Genomic DNA, 13,252 nt, shown 5'->3' on the forward strand with positions numbered 1-13,252 from the left:
TATACACACTTTGTAGACAAATAATCTGTGTAAATCAGAGTATACTAATCACATCAATAAAAGCAAAATTAAAAGGATTGATTTAGTTCCTGTATTGAAGTTCCAAGACATATACATCGTTCCCAGACGCTATGGCCTTGAATTGAAAACAAAACTAAAAGGACTGATTTTACATGAAAGAAAAAGATAATTACATTTGTTGTTTATAGCTTAAAAAAACATAGGCTCTCCCTGCAAAGGCTTTATAAAGAATGGTAACTATTTTTATACTAACATACATGTATATCTATGTCCGTAAGTATGCGTTTAAGTGTGTGTATGATTATCTGAAGGGTTCTACTGGAGTAGAGTCTTCAAGAAAAACTGCAGCCTCAAAACATTCAGCAGCTTCAGATAAAGAAGACGGCGTACCCTGCGATTTGTAAAGTAGGCCTAGGTTAAACCATGCGGAATGGTTCATTCTATCAAGACTTAAAGCATTCATCAAAAGGCTTTTGACGACTACTTCTGAGCTACCAAGGCGTTTGAGAACAACAGCAAGGGAGACCAAGCTTGGTATATGGGAGGGATCAATAGTCAAAGCCTCTGAAAAAGCTTTCACAGCTTCCTTGTAAAGGCCCTTCTTCTCATAAAGTACACCTGCAGAGCAATGAAGTTTCTTGTTAGTATAATCCATTATAACTAGCAATAAAGTTTCACTAATCTTACATATATTCTTTTCTCCAGGGTTTGGAGCATGAGAAACTAACTGGATGAATAAAAAAACGCTAACTACTATTGCCTGAATTTACCTGTGGCATGGCATCTAGCAGCAGAGTAGGTACTTATGCCTTTAGATTTGAAGAGACAGATCTCAGCATCATTCCATTGTGAAAGACTCATGTAGACGTGTGCCAGATCATGCCATATTTCCAATTCCAAACTTCTATCAACATGTTGTCTAGTGCTCTGTCATTGAAAATACAAATGATTTTAATTGCAACGGAACAACTTTATCTGAAAGTCTTGCAAAGAGAACACACAAAAAGTAACATAAACTGTTATTTAAAAATGCCTATATAAATGTACTTATGATGAAAGGAGACCGTTCATTCTAAACTCTGCCATTAGAACTATAATATTCACAAAGTGGATTCCTTAGTTATACACTTTCATGATCAAACACAACATGAATTCATTAGCCTATATCCCCAATTTCTTGAATCAAACAAAGAATTCCAGCAAGTTCAGTAACAAGAGAGATGATACTTCAATACATGCATCGTTCTCATTTCTTCCCCTGGGCCTCACATCCCGGATATCAACAGGCTACGAAACTCCTACTCTAAGTCCATGAGAACTTCTTAACTTGTAATGACACAACCACAGAATCAGAATAATTGTCAAACCGCATTTTCACTGTCATTGTTTGAGTGAAGTAATGCAGCAAAGCTTAATAAGTAACTTCGTCAGTAAGCAGTTCGGTTATAAATCTGCTTCAGAACTAGAATCCTTGGATAGTTGGATAATGGATAAAATAGTCTAATAAAGAATAACATACCTTAAGAAGCTTCTTCCTGTAACCAAGGCCTTTTGTCTGAACTTGAAGAAGAGCAAGAAGCTGAGTGTATGTCTCAATGGCTCTTTTAAACTGACCCTCTGCAAGTTGAAGTTTGGCTTTTGTTTGCAGTAGTTCTCCTTGATCCCATTTGCCTGTCTGATCCAAAGCTCCATCTATGATTGTTTCAGCATCAACAAACCGTCTCTGAGCTGACAGTATCCTGCTCAGCAATAACCAACCTTTAACACTTGACCCAGCTTCCAGATTTAGCATTTGCTTAGCACAGTCAAGCGCAGCATCCAACTTTCTCTGCTGAGCATATTCTAAGCTGAGATGGTAAAGAATAATGGGGTCACTCATTGCTGTCATTTGCCCGGCAGTTTTCAGGGCCTCAAGTGCCTTGGCCTGTCTTGTCAACCTCTCACCATCAGTAACCGCTGATTTAGAGTGTGCTGAAAGCGATATGCCCAATACACAAGAAGCAGTACTTTTCAATTCATCACATTTACCACCAACACTTTCAAGGGCCCTGAGTGCAAAACCTACCCCTTCTTTGGCAAGACTTTGGTTTTCCCCACATATCTTTGATGCCATCAACAGAGCTGGGAAACACATTGGATCCATACCATTCGCCAACAACTTCCTCAATAGATCTAAAGCAACTGAACCTTCACCTGCTCCATAGTAACATAGAGATAAGTTGTAAAATCCCTCTTTCCGATCAATTAAACCAGGTAGCAATTCTTCATATTGAGTCGCTAAAGCCCTCAAATTCCCAGAAACAGATAGAGCAAATGAAAGATGATCCAAAATTGATGGATCCCACTCAATTCTTTTGAGAGAAACTTTTCTGATCAGTATCATTAGCAGAAGAATAGCCTCTTCTAAATTGCTTTTCGGTGTAAATGAACGATCCATTTGGAATCGGAGGTGTGGAGGGGTTGCTTCATCTCCACAATATAACAAAAAAATGGCAAACTCTTTCTGAATCTTTGCAGTAGTTTGTGTATCAAGGTTCCAGTGACTGAGTAGAGCTCGTCGGTATGAGAGGATAGCTTCATGTTGACAGTCAGCAAATTTCCACAGTTCAGGGAGCAACTCAACACTCTGACTTACGATATCATGCAGTTTACAGTCAGTGCCAAAGCTTTGAGGTAAACCACCTGGTAATGAAGATTCCACCGTATCCAAGATAATTCCGCAAGACTGAGCAGCTTCTGAAGGAACAAAGAGAGAAGATAAATAAATCATGCAATGGTGTTTAGAATGATCAGAAAGTAAACAATTTCAAAAGAGATGAGTTTCAAAATATGTTTAATGTAACAATCCAAGAATCAACATATTTTGGTACCTCTAAGCTTCCCAAGACTCTGCAATGACTTTGCTTTAAGATATATCGCTTCCAGAAGTAAACAGACAGCATTTAGAGACATAGGTGGAGTATCGTTACTTCGGGAACGTCTCCTACGATGTTCGCCAGCTCTAGCAAGGGTGACTTTAATCTTTGGGGTCACTGCAGCAATATCTATTCCTTCAAATACATGTAAAGCAAGTTCTATGTTTCCTTTACGATATTCACATCTTCCTAATAATGCTCTAGCTTCCTGCAAATTGAAGATTTTGTAGCTTTAGAATACAGGAATAAGAAAAGGACACGCTCAAATCACCAAGACAGATGTTGCATTGCCATACACGGGCTCTTAAGAAGCAATCTGTTTCCATTCTAACATCACCCGATACAGTCCTTTATATTGACTGCGTTAATTTTATCATCTCTCATGCATCTAGTTTCTCCCCAGAATGGTGAAAGACTATAAGACCAACTATAAACTTAGGCAGATTGACCATCTGACAATTCTTTCTAGACAATCCTTTCCAGATAAATCAGCTTACTTTATCGCTCCTTTCACGATGAAGACTCAACATGCTTACAAGTCTACAATTTGACTGTCAATCATATAGGACTTGTTATATAGCAACAGAAGCTGGATACGACAAAAAAAAAACACATCCTAACATCACATTTATCATAATCCATCAGTAAACAAGCTTTTCAAAGTAAACAAACCTCGTAGTTCAATCCACCACTCTCCCGCAGAGACGACTCAGCTTCTATAATATTGGTGTGAGACTTGTCGGCAACCGCAGCGACACGCAATGGAAACTCACTCTTATGATCCCTGGTTGCAAGGGACTCGCTATCTGAAAAAATCAATTCATCCGGTCCTTTTAACTGCTCTCCAGAGCAGAAACAGTTCATAATCATTCCGAAGCTCCCCGAGCTTCTACTCCTACTCCCCCTCTCATTCCTACTCCTTGTCATGCTTCACTGTGCTCCAAACTCTTCAACCACCAACACGTAGTTATCCTCTATATGCAAAATCAAAAACATCCCATCACACAAGTCAACTACCAGATCATCATCATCATCATCAAATCAAAAAAAAAGGTCAGGCAATGAAGCATTAGAGCTTTTGCACAACAAAAGATTATGATACATTAACAATCACAATCAATATATAATATCAGAGTCAAAAAGCAAAGAAACCCAATTCAACCTTCAACAGGCAAAACGATTATTACACACAAAGATACAAACTTAGATGATGAATTCCCAAAATACAGAGCCAATTGAAACTTCAAAACCCTAGAAACCTAAAGAACAATTCACGAATTGCATATATAACCGATTCAAGCAATCACCTTTTGTTTCTGCAAGGCACAAAAGCAATGCCCATCAGCTTCAATTTTGAATTTCAATCAAAGCCTCTTTGAAGAATTCCCTTTGAATTTTTGCTTTTCGCTTTTTAGGGTTTCAAGAATCGGGACGACGACGTTTTGGGGTGAAAACCATGAAAGCGTAAGCTTGAAGATTGTCTAGGGGTTAAGCTTGAAAGAAAATTGTTTGACGGATTTTGGGAATAAAGAAATCAAAGTATGGGGTTTTCGGGAATTGGGAAATTCTTATTTTGCCGGTCCCATGTGTTTAGTTTTACTGTCTTGGATGAGGCTCTATGCTCGCCACGTGGAGAAAGATTTCACCCTGCTTCGTTTGCGGGTAACGGTTTTAACTGTACACTTATTTGTCTTTATTCTCTGCTTTTATTGCTCTATTCATTTTCAACCATCTGCTATCGATTTTACTTTGGCACTTTTACAGTTTTACCATAGCCTTGCAAGTGTGATTTCGAAGCCTTTTATTTGCTTTTTTCTTGTGCAGGTGCGATTTTTTTATTACTGTTGATGCCTTCATGATCATCCATAAGGATCATACTTGGCTTTGATTACTTGTTGATCGATCACCTGCATTTCGGGAAATTGTGGAAACCCTAGGCGATTGGGTCCCTTATCATAGACATTATCCAAAAACTCGAGTTTATTTGTAAGCATCTCCTCAATCTTGTCATTCGTAATGCTAATCTCTTAGTTAATGGTGTTATTTATGGTAGTCACGTTGTGATTTTTGTGCCTAATATTTGGCTGAACTCTGTTGCCGTCTTCATGTTTTCCAACTTGTTGTATAGATATCCCCGACGAGCTAGTGACTCCTTGCAATATCCTTGCTCTCCACTTTAACTTGGCTTGGCGCGCCCTATTTAGTATTTACTTGCATTGGTGAACAGCTAGCCTCCAACACGACCCGTGCCTGCGTGCTTTGGATTTAAATGGCTCGCAAAGAACATTAATTACTTGATGAGTTTATGGATTATCATCATTTTCCTAGCTAGGTCATGATTGAGATGAACTTGGTTGCTCTTCACATATAAGCCCAGACTTTATAGTGACTAAGATAAATACATAGTTCCGACTTCCGATGATGAAGGCAAACAGAAGAGATCAATGCATGCATGATCGAGTCTTTGTATGATGAAAATTTGATTGAACACAACATGCATACATAACAATTAACTAATTGACCATGCCATGGCTAGAACGATTGGGAAGGCAGTGGCTGTGGACACTGGACCGACAGTATGTACCACTTCCGGTTCGGATTGCAATTCGGGTTTGGGTTTGGATTCGGAAGATGACGATAGTGGAAGGTTCGTCGCAGTTGCATGCAGTTACTTGCAGCGCGCAATGTAGCTCTGTACGTTGGTGGCTGATTTTGGACCGATCGACTGTGTGGCTGGGATGATTAGCAGTGGAGCTAGAGACTGTGCCGTACACAGAATCAATAAAGGTGGTGTGGGCTCTTGTTCCTCGTGTGTTTTTTCAACGTATATTAAGTCAAACCTAATTTAACATGCACGCTCAATTCCTCAATTCTAAATTCTAATGACGGGTCTACTTAAGCCCAACCAATAAACTATTCAAAACCCTACAATAATCAGATATTTATTGTAGTGAGCATTTTTTCTTACATAGAAAAGGTATTCCAAAAAGAAAAAATAAACAAAGAATACATAGAAGAGCCATCGGTGGTGGAAGAGCAAGGCTTCGTTCTTGGCTGGGAATAAGTAATGTAGATTAGCTCTTGAAGATAAGAAGATATGTTAAAGTAGTAACTAGTGATTGCAATAGAGGTGCTTAATGTTCATTAGTAATGAAATGGGCCCGCAGGCCCAGCGAGCTAGTTTTATTAGAATTATCGATTTTGAACAAACATAGAATGATACAATTGGTTGAGGCAAAAATAGTTAAAAATTAATGAAATTTTGAAAAGTAAGCGCTGTTGAAATGGTAGGAAAAAGAAGGCAGGGTCGCATCTGAGTGATAAATATGAAATTTATGGAAACTGATTTTAAATTAAGTTAGTTTTCTTTTGAAGTCGGTCTTATCGAATAATACCACCCTAAAAACGCATATCTTAAGAAATTGATCTTGAGGTCATTTGAATAGTGTTTGTTAGCTACCAAAAAGAAGAAGAAGGAGAGAGTGTTTGTTAAACACAAAGTGATGGTCTATTTAACATCCTCAATGACTCATGAGAGGTATGATTTGCACCCATCAATCTCTTGATGCACTAGGATTGCGCAGTTTAGTTTATTCATTGTTTATGTAATATGTAATACGTTTTAATATGAAAGAAATGTAAATCAAAAATATTTATTTTTTTTAATATAAGATCTCTCTTAATTTTTATCTTAGGCCTCACTTAGTCATGTGACGTCCTGAACTTAATTCAATCAGTCGACGCTAAATTTTTCATCGCATCACTTTGTTAAACCGTGAATTATTGTCTTGTGGTGTTAATTACATGCCAATAATAGCACTAGAATATAGTCTACAATAGAATTAAGATCGATTTTGAATTCATAGTGGACTACTACTATTCAAATCATAGCCTTATCCTTCACGGTAATAACTTCATTTACAGGAGTAAAACTAAGTTTTACTTTCATCTTTCAATCTGACATGAATTGGGCTAAACAGGCTACGCTATCATTGTGGCTCTTTTCGGCCTGCCAAACCCCACCTCCCAATAGACCCTAGGGACACAACCGTCCTTTCCCCCCTCAGGTATTCCCGTAATTGCTCACAATCCCAAGGGCAACCAATCACCCTCTACTCTATAAATACAGAGAGCTCAACCCCACCGCCCTCTACACCATCATTTTTCTCATTCTCTCCTCGCATCTCTATAAATCTCTCTCTTTTTCTCCCTCTCTATTTCTCCCTGTCGCCGATTTCACGTTCTCCAGATTCCGGCCATCTTTACGGTCAAATCCACCATCTCAAACCCTAGCCTTTTTTTTTTCAAATTAATTTTTGAAATTTTCCTTGGTGGGTCCTGGTTTCTCTCAACCTCTTTGTTAATTACTGTCAATCATTTACCTTTCTCACCCCTCTGATTTTGACGTTTTGTTTTCTACCTTACCAAACAACTCTTCTTTTACCGGAAATTTTATTTCTCTTTTTTTTTATTTCCTTCTGGGTTGGGTTTGTGTTTTTGAGATTTAATGAGCTGCTGCTGCCGACGTGGCATGCACCCCAACAGCCATGAATACCAAAACGATGCGTTTGCCGCCACGTCGGATTTCGACGACTATTGCGTCATCAAATAACCACGCCAACAAGCGTAAGGAGCGGGAGAGTTCACTCGACGCGCCTCACAACCCAGCAAAGACGCTCAAGCTGTCCCCCGGGCCGCCGGCTTATCAAGCCGATCCGGTTTCAGCTGTGGCCTCCGGTCAGCTCCTGGCTGGCTATTTGGCACACGAATTCCTCACCAAGGGCACCCTTCTGGGGCAGCTCTGGGACCCGACCGCCCGATCCGCCGACGAACCACCGCCGGTTGCGAAATCCCCAGATCGGCGCGAAGAAGGTGAAGCCGAGCGGCAGTACGAGAAGCTGGAGAGGTACGTGGAGGTAGCTGATTTGCTGAAGACGGATGGGGCGCAGTTAGCTGGAATTGTGAACCCTACTCAGCTTGCACGCTTTTTACAGTTGTGAAGGCCAAGGGCGTGTGAGGGGCACGCGCCGGAAGGCGTAGGTGTGGATCACCGTTTATAAATGGATATGGAAATTACAATTTTGTATAATGTAGGGTGTATGGCAGGGCATGCATAATCAATGTTGTATCTGATTCGAATCCAAGAAGTAATTTATGCACAATTTCTTGAAATATTGTATTTTGTGAATATGTAATTATTATATATCTGCTCATCTGTTTCGTGTTATTTATGTTTGGATAATTCTTGTAACCGACCGATAGTTGCTTAGGGTTTGTCTATAGTGCGCTCCGTATGGTTTGGTTTAGGGTTTTCTTTAAGTTTGTCTATAGTGCTACGTAATATTAATTTTTTTAAATCAGAAAATTGATTCAGAAATAGTCTGTCGTACTTTATAATTCAAATTCTGATGATAATTTGTTGTTTTGTTACTTATTGCCTCATTGAGAGTGGTACATCTGAATCAACTTAGCTATTTTTAGTAAGCAATATACCAGCTTAGCTAATTTTGAATTTGAAAATTGATAATATTGTAAAGTTCTGTAGAATTTTCAAACATTGATAGGTTGCACATAAATTTATAATAATAATAATAATGTTTCATGTTTATACTTCCACACAATCTCAAGATTGAACAAAATAAATGCAATGTTTCATGTTTCATTATTTGTAGTTTTCATAATGAGCTTGTTCTTGGATTTGTATCCTACCTTGCTCCAACCTAACCTAGCTATAGTTGGTCGTATGCTGATTTGGTACTAGAATACAATTTCCTTTATCTTCAAAAATCTCAAGATTCAACATAGTTCATCATACGGTGCCTCATGAGAGATGCCCGAGTTCATAACTCTACTTAATGGTAAATAAGTATGTGGCCATGCATATAAGAATGTATCAGTGAACTTGCCTTTGATTTGGGTTTTGTAAAGGTTTGAGGCAGTTTAGTTGTAATGTTCATTTGGTTAGACGTTAGCTTTTTGAGTCGTTTTAATTTTCCATATAAGTTAGTTTCTAGTTCGACCTAGATAGTTTTTGTTGGGTCAATTACTAATTTCCAATTTGAGTTAGTTCTATTGTTTGACCTAATATGATTACATGGTTATCATTCGTGAGATCTACTCAGTCGCTATAGCTCATAATAAAACAAAATTTTTAGATACATACTTAGTCCGTGGTTATTATTGATTAAATTTAAAGATTGTTCTAACAATAAGTCTTGGGAAGTTCTATTTACACTTAAAAAAAAATGCCCCATTACTTATTATACCTCCATCTAACTTTTTAGCTTCTTAGTTTGTTGACCATAATGGCCTCCACCTATCTCCATAGATTATGGGTTTTCTTTTTTGATTTGTTAAGTGATTTGATGATCGGTTGGGGCCTTAGAGGAGGGAGAAAAATCATATATGGGAAGCATCGACCGATATTGTGGAGGAGATGATGTTAACGGTGTTTAGGTGCTTTTATAGAATTGTATTGCGTGATAATTAAGAATCAATCTTGCTCTACAATTTGAGTAGAATCCTACTGTGCCCAAACCCCAATTAACAATGGAGAAAAAGCAACTAGGTGCTTGTAATCCAAAAAATAGCAACAAGGTGAAATTTCTTCAATTTAAACGGATGTAAAGATGTACAGTGTATTTTATGAATTATCTTGTTATTTACCTATTTAATTGTAACGGTCTCTTCAAATTAATTGACAAAGTCAAATTAAAGTAAAAAAAAAATATATAGGTATACTCAGTGAATTTGGAGGTTCAAATAGTTACCCTTATAAGTCTCTATATTCTAAATTAGACTCTAGAGTATTATACAATTTTACTCTAAACTCTAAAATCGAAACGAGGTGATTATAAATTACAAACTTAAAAAAAAAGAATTTAGGAAACGAAAGAAAATAGAAGAAGAAATAAGCCGTGTAATTTTGGTCATAGTGATAATAGGACATTTTCAGCAGCACCTGGGTGTGCTCACTCGCACTGGTTCTACGGAAGCACAACAAAAAATGCTTAGCCTTCAAATTCGTCTCCCACTTAATTTCCACACCCCTTCTCTACTCTCTACCCGCGCTCCCAACTCTCTCTCTTGCCGCGCCGCTTCCACAAAATCCGACCCGGAGCCAGCCAAGCCGAAGCCCCGGCGCCGCAAGACCGCACCCGCCGGAAATGAAACCGAACAAAAGCCCCTCCCTTTCTCCATTCCGAAGAAGCCGCCGCGCCGCGGGCGGAGGAGCGAGGCTGCGGCGGTGGAGGACTACGTGAGGGACTCACTCAACCGGACGTTCGCCGCAATCCAGGAGCAGAATCCGGAGATTTTCGAAGCCAAGGCGGAGCTGATGAAGAAGAAAGCTGCCGCCGCTGACGACGGCGACGAGGAGGATGATGAGGAGAGTGAGGAGGAGGAGGCGGCGGCGGTGGTGGAGGAGGAGACGGAGAATTGGCCGTTGGATGCGGAGGTGGGATGGGGGATTAGGGCGTCGGAGTATTTCGAGAAGCATGGGATCCGAAACGTGGTGGATGAAAATGGAGATGAGATTGATTGGGAGGGAGAGGTTGAAGATAATTGGGTGAAGGAGATTAACTGCTTGGAGTGGGAAAGCTTTGCTTTTCATCCAAGCCCTCTTATTGTGTTTGTGTTTGAGAGATATAACAGAGCTGGTGAGAATTGGAAGGCTTTGAAGGAGCTTGAGAAGGCTGTCAAGGTGTATTGGGACGCCAAGGAGCGGCTGCCTCCCAGGGTATCAACTGTTTTCGTGTTAATTTCGTTTGCGATTTTCGGTTACTGTTTGCTGAAGTTGTTAACATTGGTGTGATTTATTGAACAGTCTGTGAAGATTGATATTAATATCGAGAGGGATTTGGCGTATGCTCTGAAGGTTAGAGAGTGTCCTCAGGTTTTGTTTTTGAGAGGGAACAGGATATTGTACAGAGAGAAAGGTGAGATTGGTGACTTTGGTTTGGTATTAGTTGGTAGGAGGAGAACTTGGATGTTTGGAAGTTTTGTTATTTATGCGAGTTTGTTTGAGTTTTTGTAGAGATTCGGACGTCCGATGAATTGGTTGCGATGATTGCGCATTTCTACTACAATGCAAAGAGGCCGTCCTGGATTGATGTGAAGGAGTTAACTCTGCCGTACAAGTGACATTCTGGTATTAATCGACAGCCATTGTGGTTTTGTTTTGCTTCTGTATGCTTGAGGATGAGCTCTGCCTCAGTTAGTAGTATGTGTCTTAACTCTTAATGCTTTTTTGGCCATCCAGGCTTCTAATTGTATGCTGATGACACCACGTGCGAGCATTGGTTTGCTCAGACGTAGGCAGCGTGGAGCACCGGAGAGTAGGTCGCATTTGCAGGTAAAATCTGCTGATTCCTGGATAGTGACTGAATGGATATTAAATCCAATGTGCAACCATAACTAGTTTATGGGTTTGGTTTCTCCTCCCCTTCTTGTTCATATGGTATTGCTTTAGATGATGATAATGTACCAATGTAATTGTGTGTCAATCCTGAGCCAAGTCCTATAAATTTAAGGCTTGAACAAGAGTATCTTGCACTTAATTTAATAATTTGGTATTTTAGTTGGCATATGTTGGCTCCGTCAAATCCTTTTATTTAATAAACCAGGACCACATTGAGAAGGTGATATGACTGATATCATATATCAATACCAGGCAGGTACTTGATGAAAAGCTTTAGAATTAGAGAATGACATCACCCTACAAAATAGATTTGGAAAGTTAGGTTTATTTAAAGGAGGGCAGAGTAGACCATCTCTTTGTTCTTCATTGCCAACCTCATGGCAGCTGCGGGTCCATAAATTAATTCCACCTTTGCCTCATATAGTCAGAGTGTAGTGTATGTAAAGTGATGTCACGTAGTTTCCCAACAGTTCTTAACATGTTAGCATTCTTATACTGTATGTATAGGCATTAGATACCCTTTTAATTCGGTTTTTATGTGCTCTCCCCTCCCTTGCCGAAATATGACTGTTGGTCTTTCTGCTTTCAGACTTTGTTCTCTTGCTAAGCACATTAGTCGCATCACTCATGTATATGTGATGTTGCTTATTGCTTTGTGCTTGTTTGTTGTCGCTGTTGCAGTACAAAACTGGGTATCTAAATCATCCAGGTGATGAGCAGCCTGTATGTGTAGGAGGGTAGCATTTTGGGACTGTTCTCATGATCAAGAGAGCTGTCGAGTATGCAATAACAAGTACTGGGGGTGTGGAATCTGCTATCTTAAGCGCATAACAAGCTAGTTCTGTGGTGGCACTATGATTGCTACGCGTGGGATATTGCATGGATTTGGCTGACTCCCTAAGATGCATAATCAAACCCGACAAGATCAGTCCCCCTTTGTGTAACTCTTCATTGTGCTCTCGCCGTTTTTGCTTGGATTAGTGTTACTGATCTATTGTAGATTAAGATTAAAGTAGTAAGTAAGCAACCCAACAGCAACCAGCAGGTTCATCATGCCTTTGGTCATTACTGCCCACCCCCACCCTACACAGTACACACCCCAAAAGAAAGATAAGCACTCCCCCATTTAATTCAGTCAGTCCCAACTTGATTACCTTTCTGATTCTTCATCGATTTTTCAGTTTCAGATTCTTCTCGATCTTAGGTTACTGTTCTTGAGGGATTTTAAGCTAGTGATTGAATCAAAGGTTCGTTGGAGAAATTCTTATCTTAGGTTACTGCTCGACCGCTGAATGAGCGGCCAACTCAGCTTATCGGTCTCGCAGTCGCATTTGCAAGGGAAGTAAAACGTATAGGTCTGAATAAATTGCGGGCACTGTGGGTTTTAAGGTTCAGAATTTTCCAGTTACAGATCAATTAGCCAATAGGTAATCAATTGTGTGCGATTTTGTATTTTCTTGAATAATTGGACCAAAAAGTCTAAATTTGAATCTAGAGATACGATATGGTCCATAATATACCATCAGCTCACAGCTTGTAATTGCATTCCAGTAGACTTTTTTTTTTGACAAATAAAATTAGCTAGAACCATGTGCGTTCGACTTGGACAATTAATCTCAACAAATCCGTACGACAACACTTTTTTGTGATATCGATCGTTTCCTCTTGGGCAAAAGGAGTACCAATATTTGATCACACTGAAAAACACAAGGTTGAAATGTGTATCTCAAGCACTTGAGCAACAACTGAAGTTTTATTTTTGGCAGTAAAGCCAGCGATCTTTTGTTTCCTTTCTCAATACTTGGAGATACTTGTTTTGTTCGATATCCTATACTTCCCAATTGTTCAATCCTCTCAAATTGATTCCGTCTGGACGGTCTTGCTCTGGTGGATGATG

At 39.5% G+C, this 13,252-nt stretch overlaps 3 protein-coding genes across 4 annotated transcripts; 2 read left to right on the top strand and 1 right to left on the bottom strand.

Moving 5' to 3' along the window:
* Positions 1–63: 63 nt before the first annotated feature.
* LOC126782729 (protein NPGR2) lies at positions 64–4,413 on the bottom strand. Its single transcript, XM_050508036.1, has 6 exons — positions 4,244–4,413; positions 3,609–3,910; positions 2,892–3,144; positions 1,541–2,757; positions 792–948; positions 64–639 (listed from the first exon to the last, which is right to left on the bottom strand). The coding sequence occupies exons 2-6, from the start codon at positions 3,861–3,863 to the stop codon at positions 323–325; spliced, it is 2,199 nt and encodes a 732-aa protein (XP_050363993.1). The 5' UTR covers positions 3,864–3,910; positions 4,244–4,413; the 3' UTR covers positions 64–322.
* Positions 4,414–7,103: 2,690 nt separating this feature from the next.
* Positions 7,104–8,212, top strand: LOC126783636 (uncharacterized). Its single transcript, XM_050509141.1, has one exon. The coding sequence runs from the start codon at positions 7,484–7,486 to the stop codon at positions 7,934–7,936; it is 453 nt and encodes a 150-aa protein (XP_050365098.1). The 5' UTR covers positions 7,104–7,483; the 3' UTR covers positions 7,937–8,212.
* A 1,680-nt stretch (positions 8,213–9,892) lies between these two features.
* On the top strand, positions 9,893–12,859 carry LOC126783147 (thioredoxin-like fold domain-containing protein MRL7, chloroplastic). 2 transcript variants are annotated; one of them, XR_007670838.1, is made up of 5 exons: positions 9,893–10,674; positions 10,762–10,873; positions 10,972–11,085; positions 11,197–11,289; positions 12,037–12,859. XR_007670838.1 is itself a non-coding variant. In XM_050508558.1 (4 exons), the coding sequence occupies exons 1-3, from the start codon at positions 9,943–9,945 to the stop codon at positions 11,076–11,078; spliced, it is 951 nt and encodes a 316-aa protein (XP_050364515.1). In that variant the 5' UTR covers positions 9,893–9,942; the 3' UTR covers positions 11,079–11,085; positions 11,197–11,537. The 2 variants fall into 2 exon arrangements, 1 of the variants encoding a protein (XP_050364515.1); XM_050508558.1 differs by lacking the exon at positions 12,037–12,859 and having other exon boundaries at positions 11,197–11,537.
* The last annotated feature ends 393 nt before the right edge of the window (positions 12,860–13,252 follow it).

This window comes from Argentina anserina, chromosome 2 (assembly GCF_933775445.1).
Source record: "Argentina anserina chromosome 2, drPotAnse1.1, whole genome shotgun sequence".
Taxonomy (NCBI): Eukaryota; Viridiplantae; Streptophyta; class Magnoliopsida; order Rosales; family Rosaceae; genus Argentina; species Argentina anserina.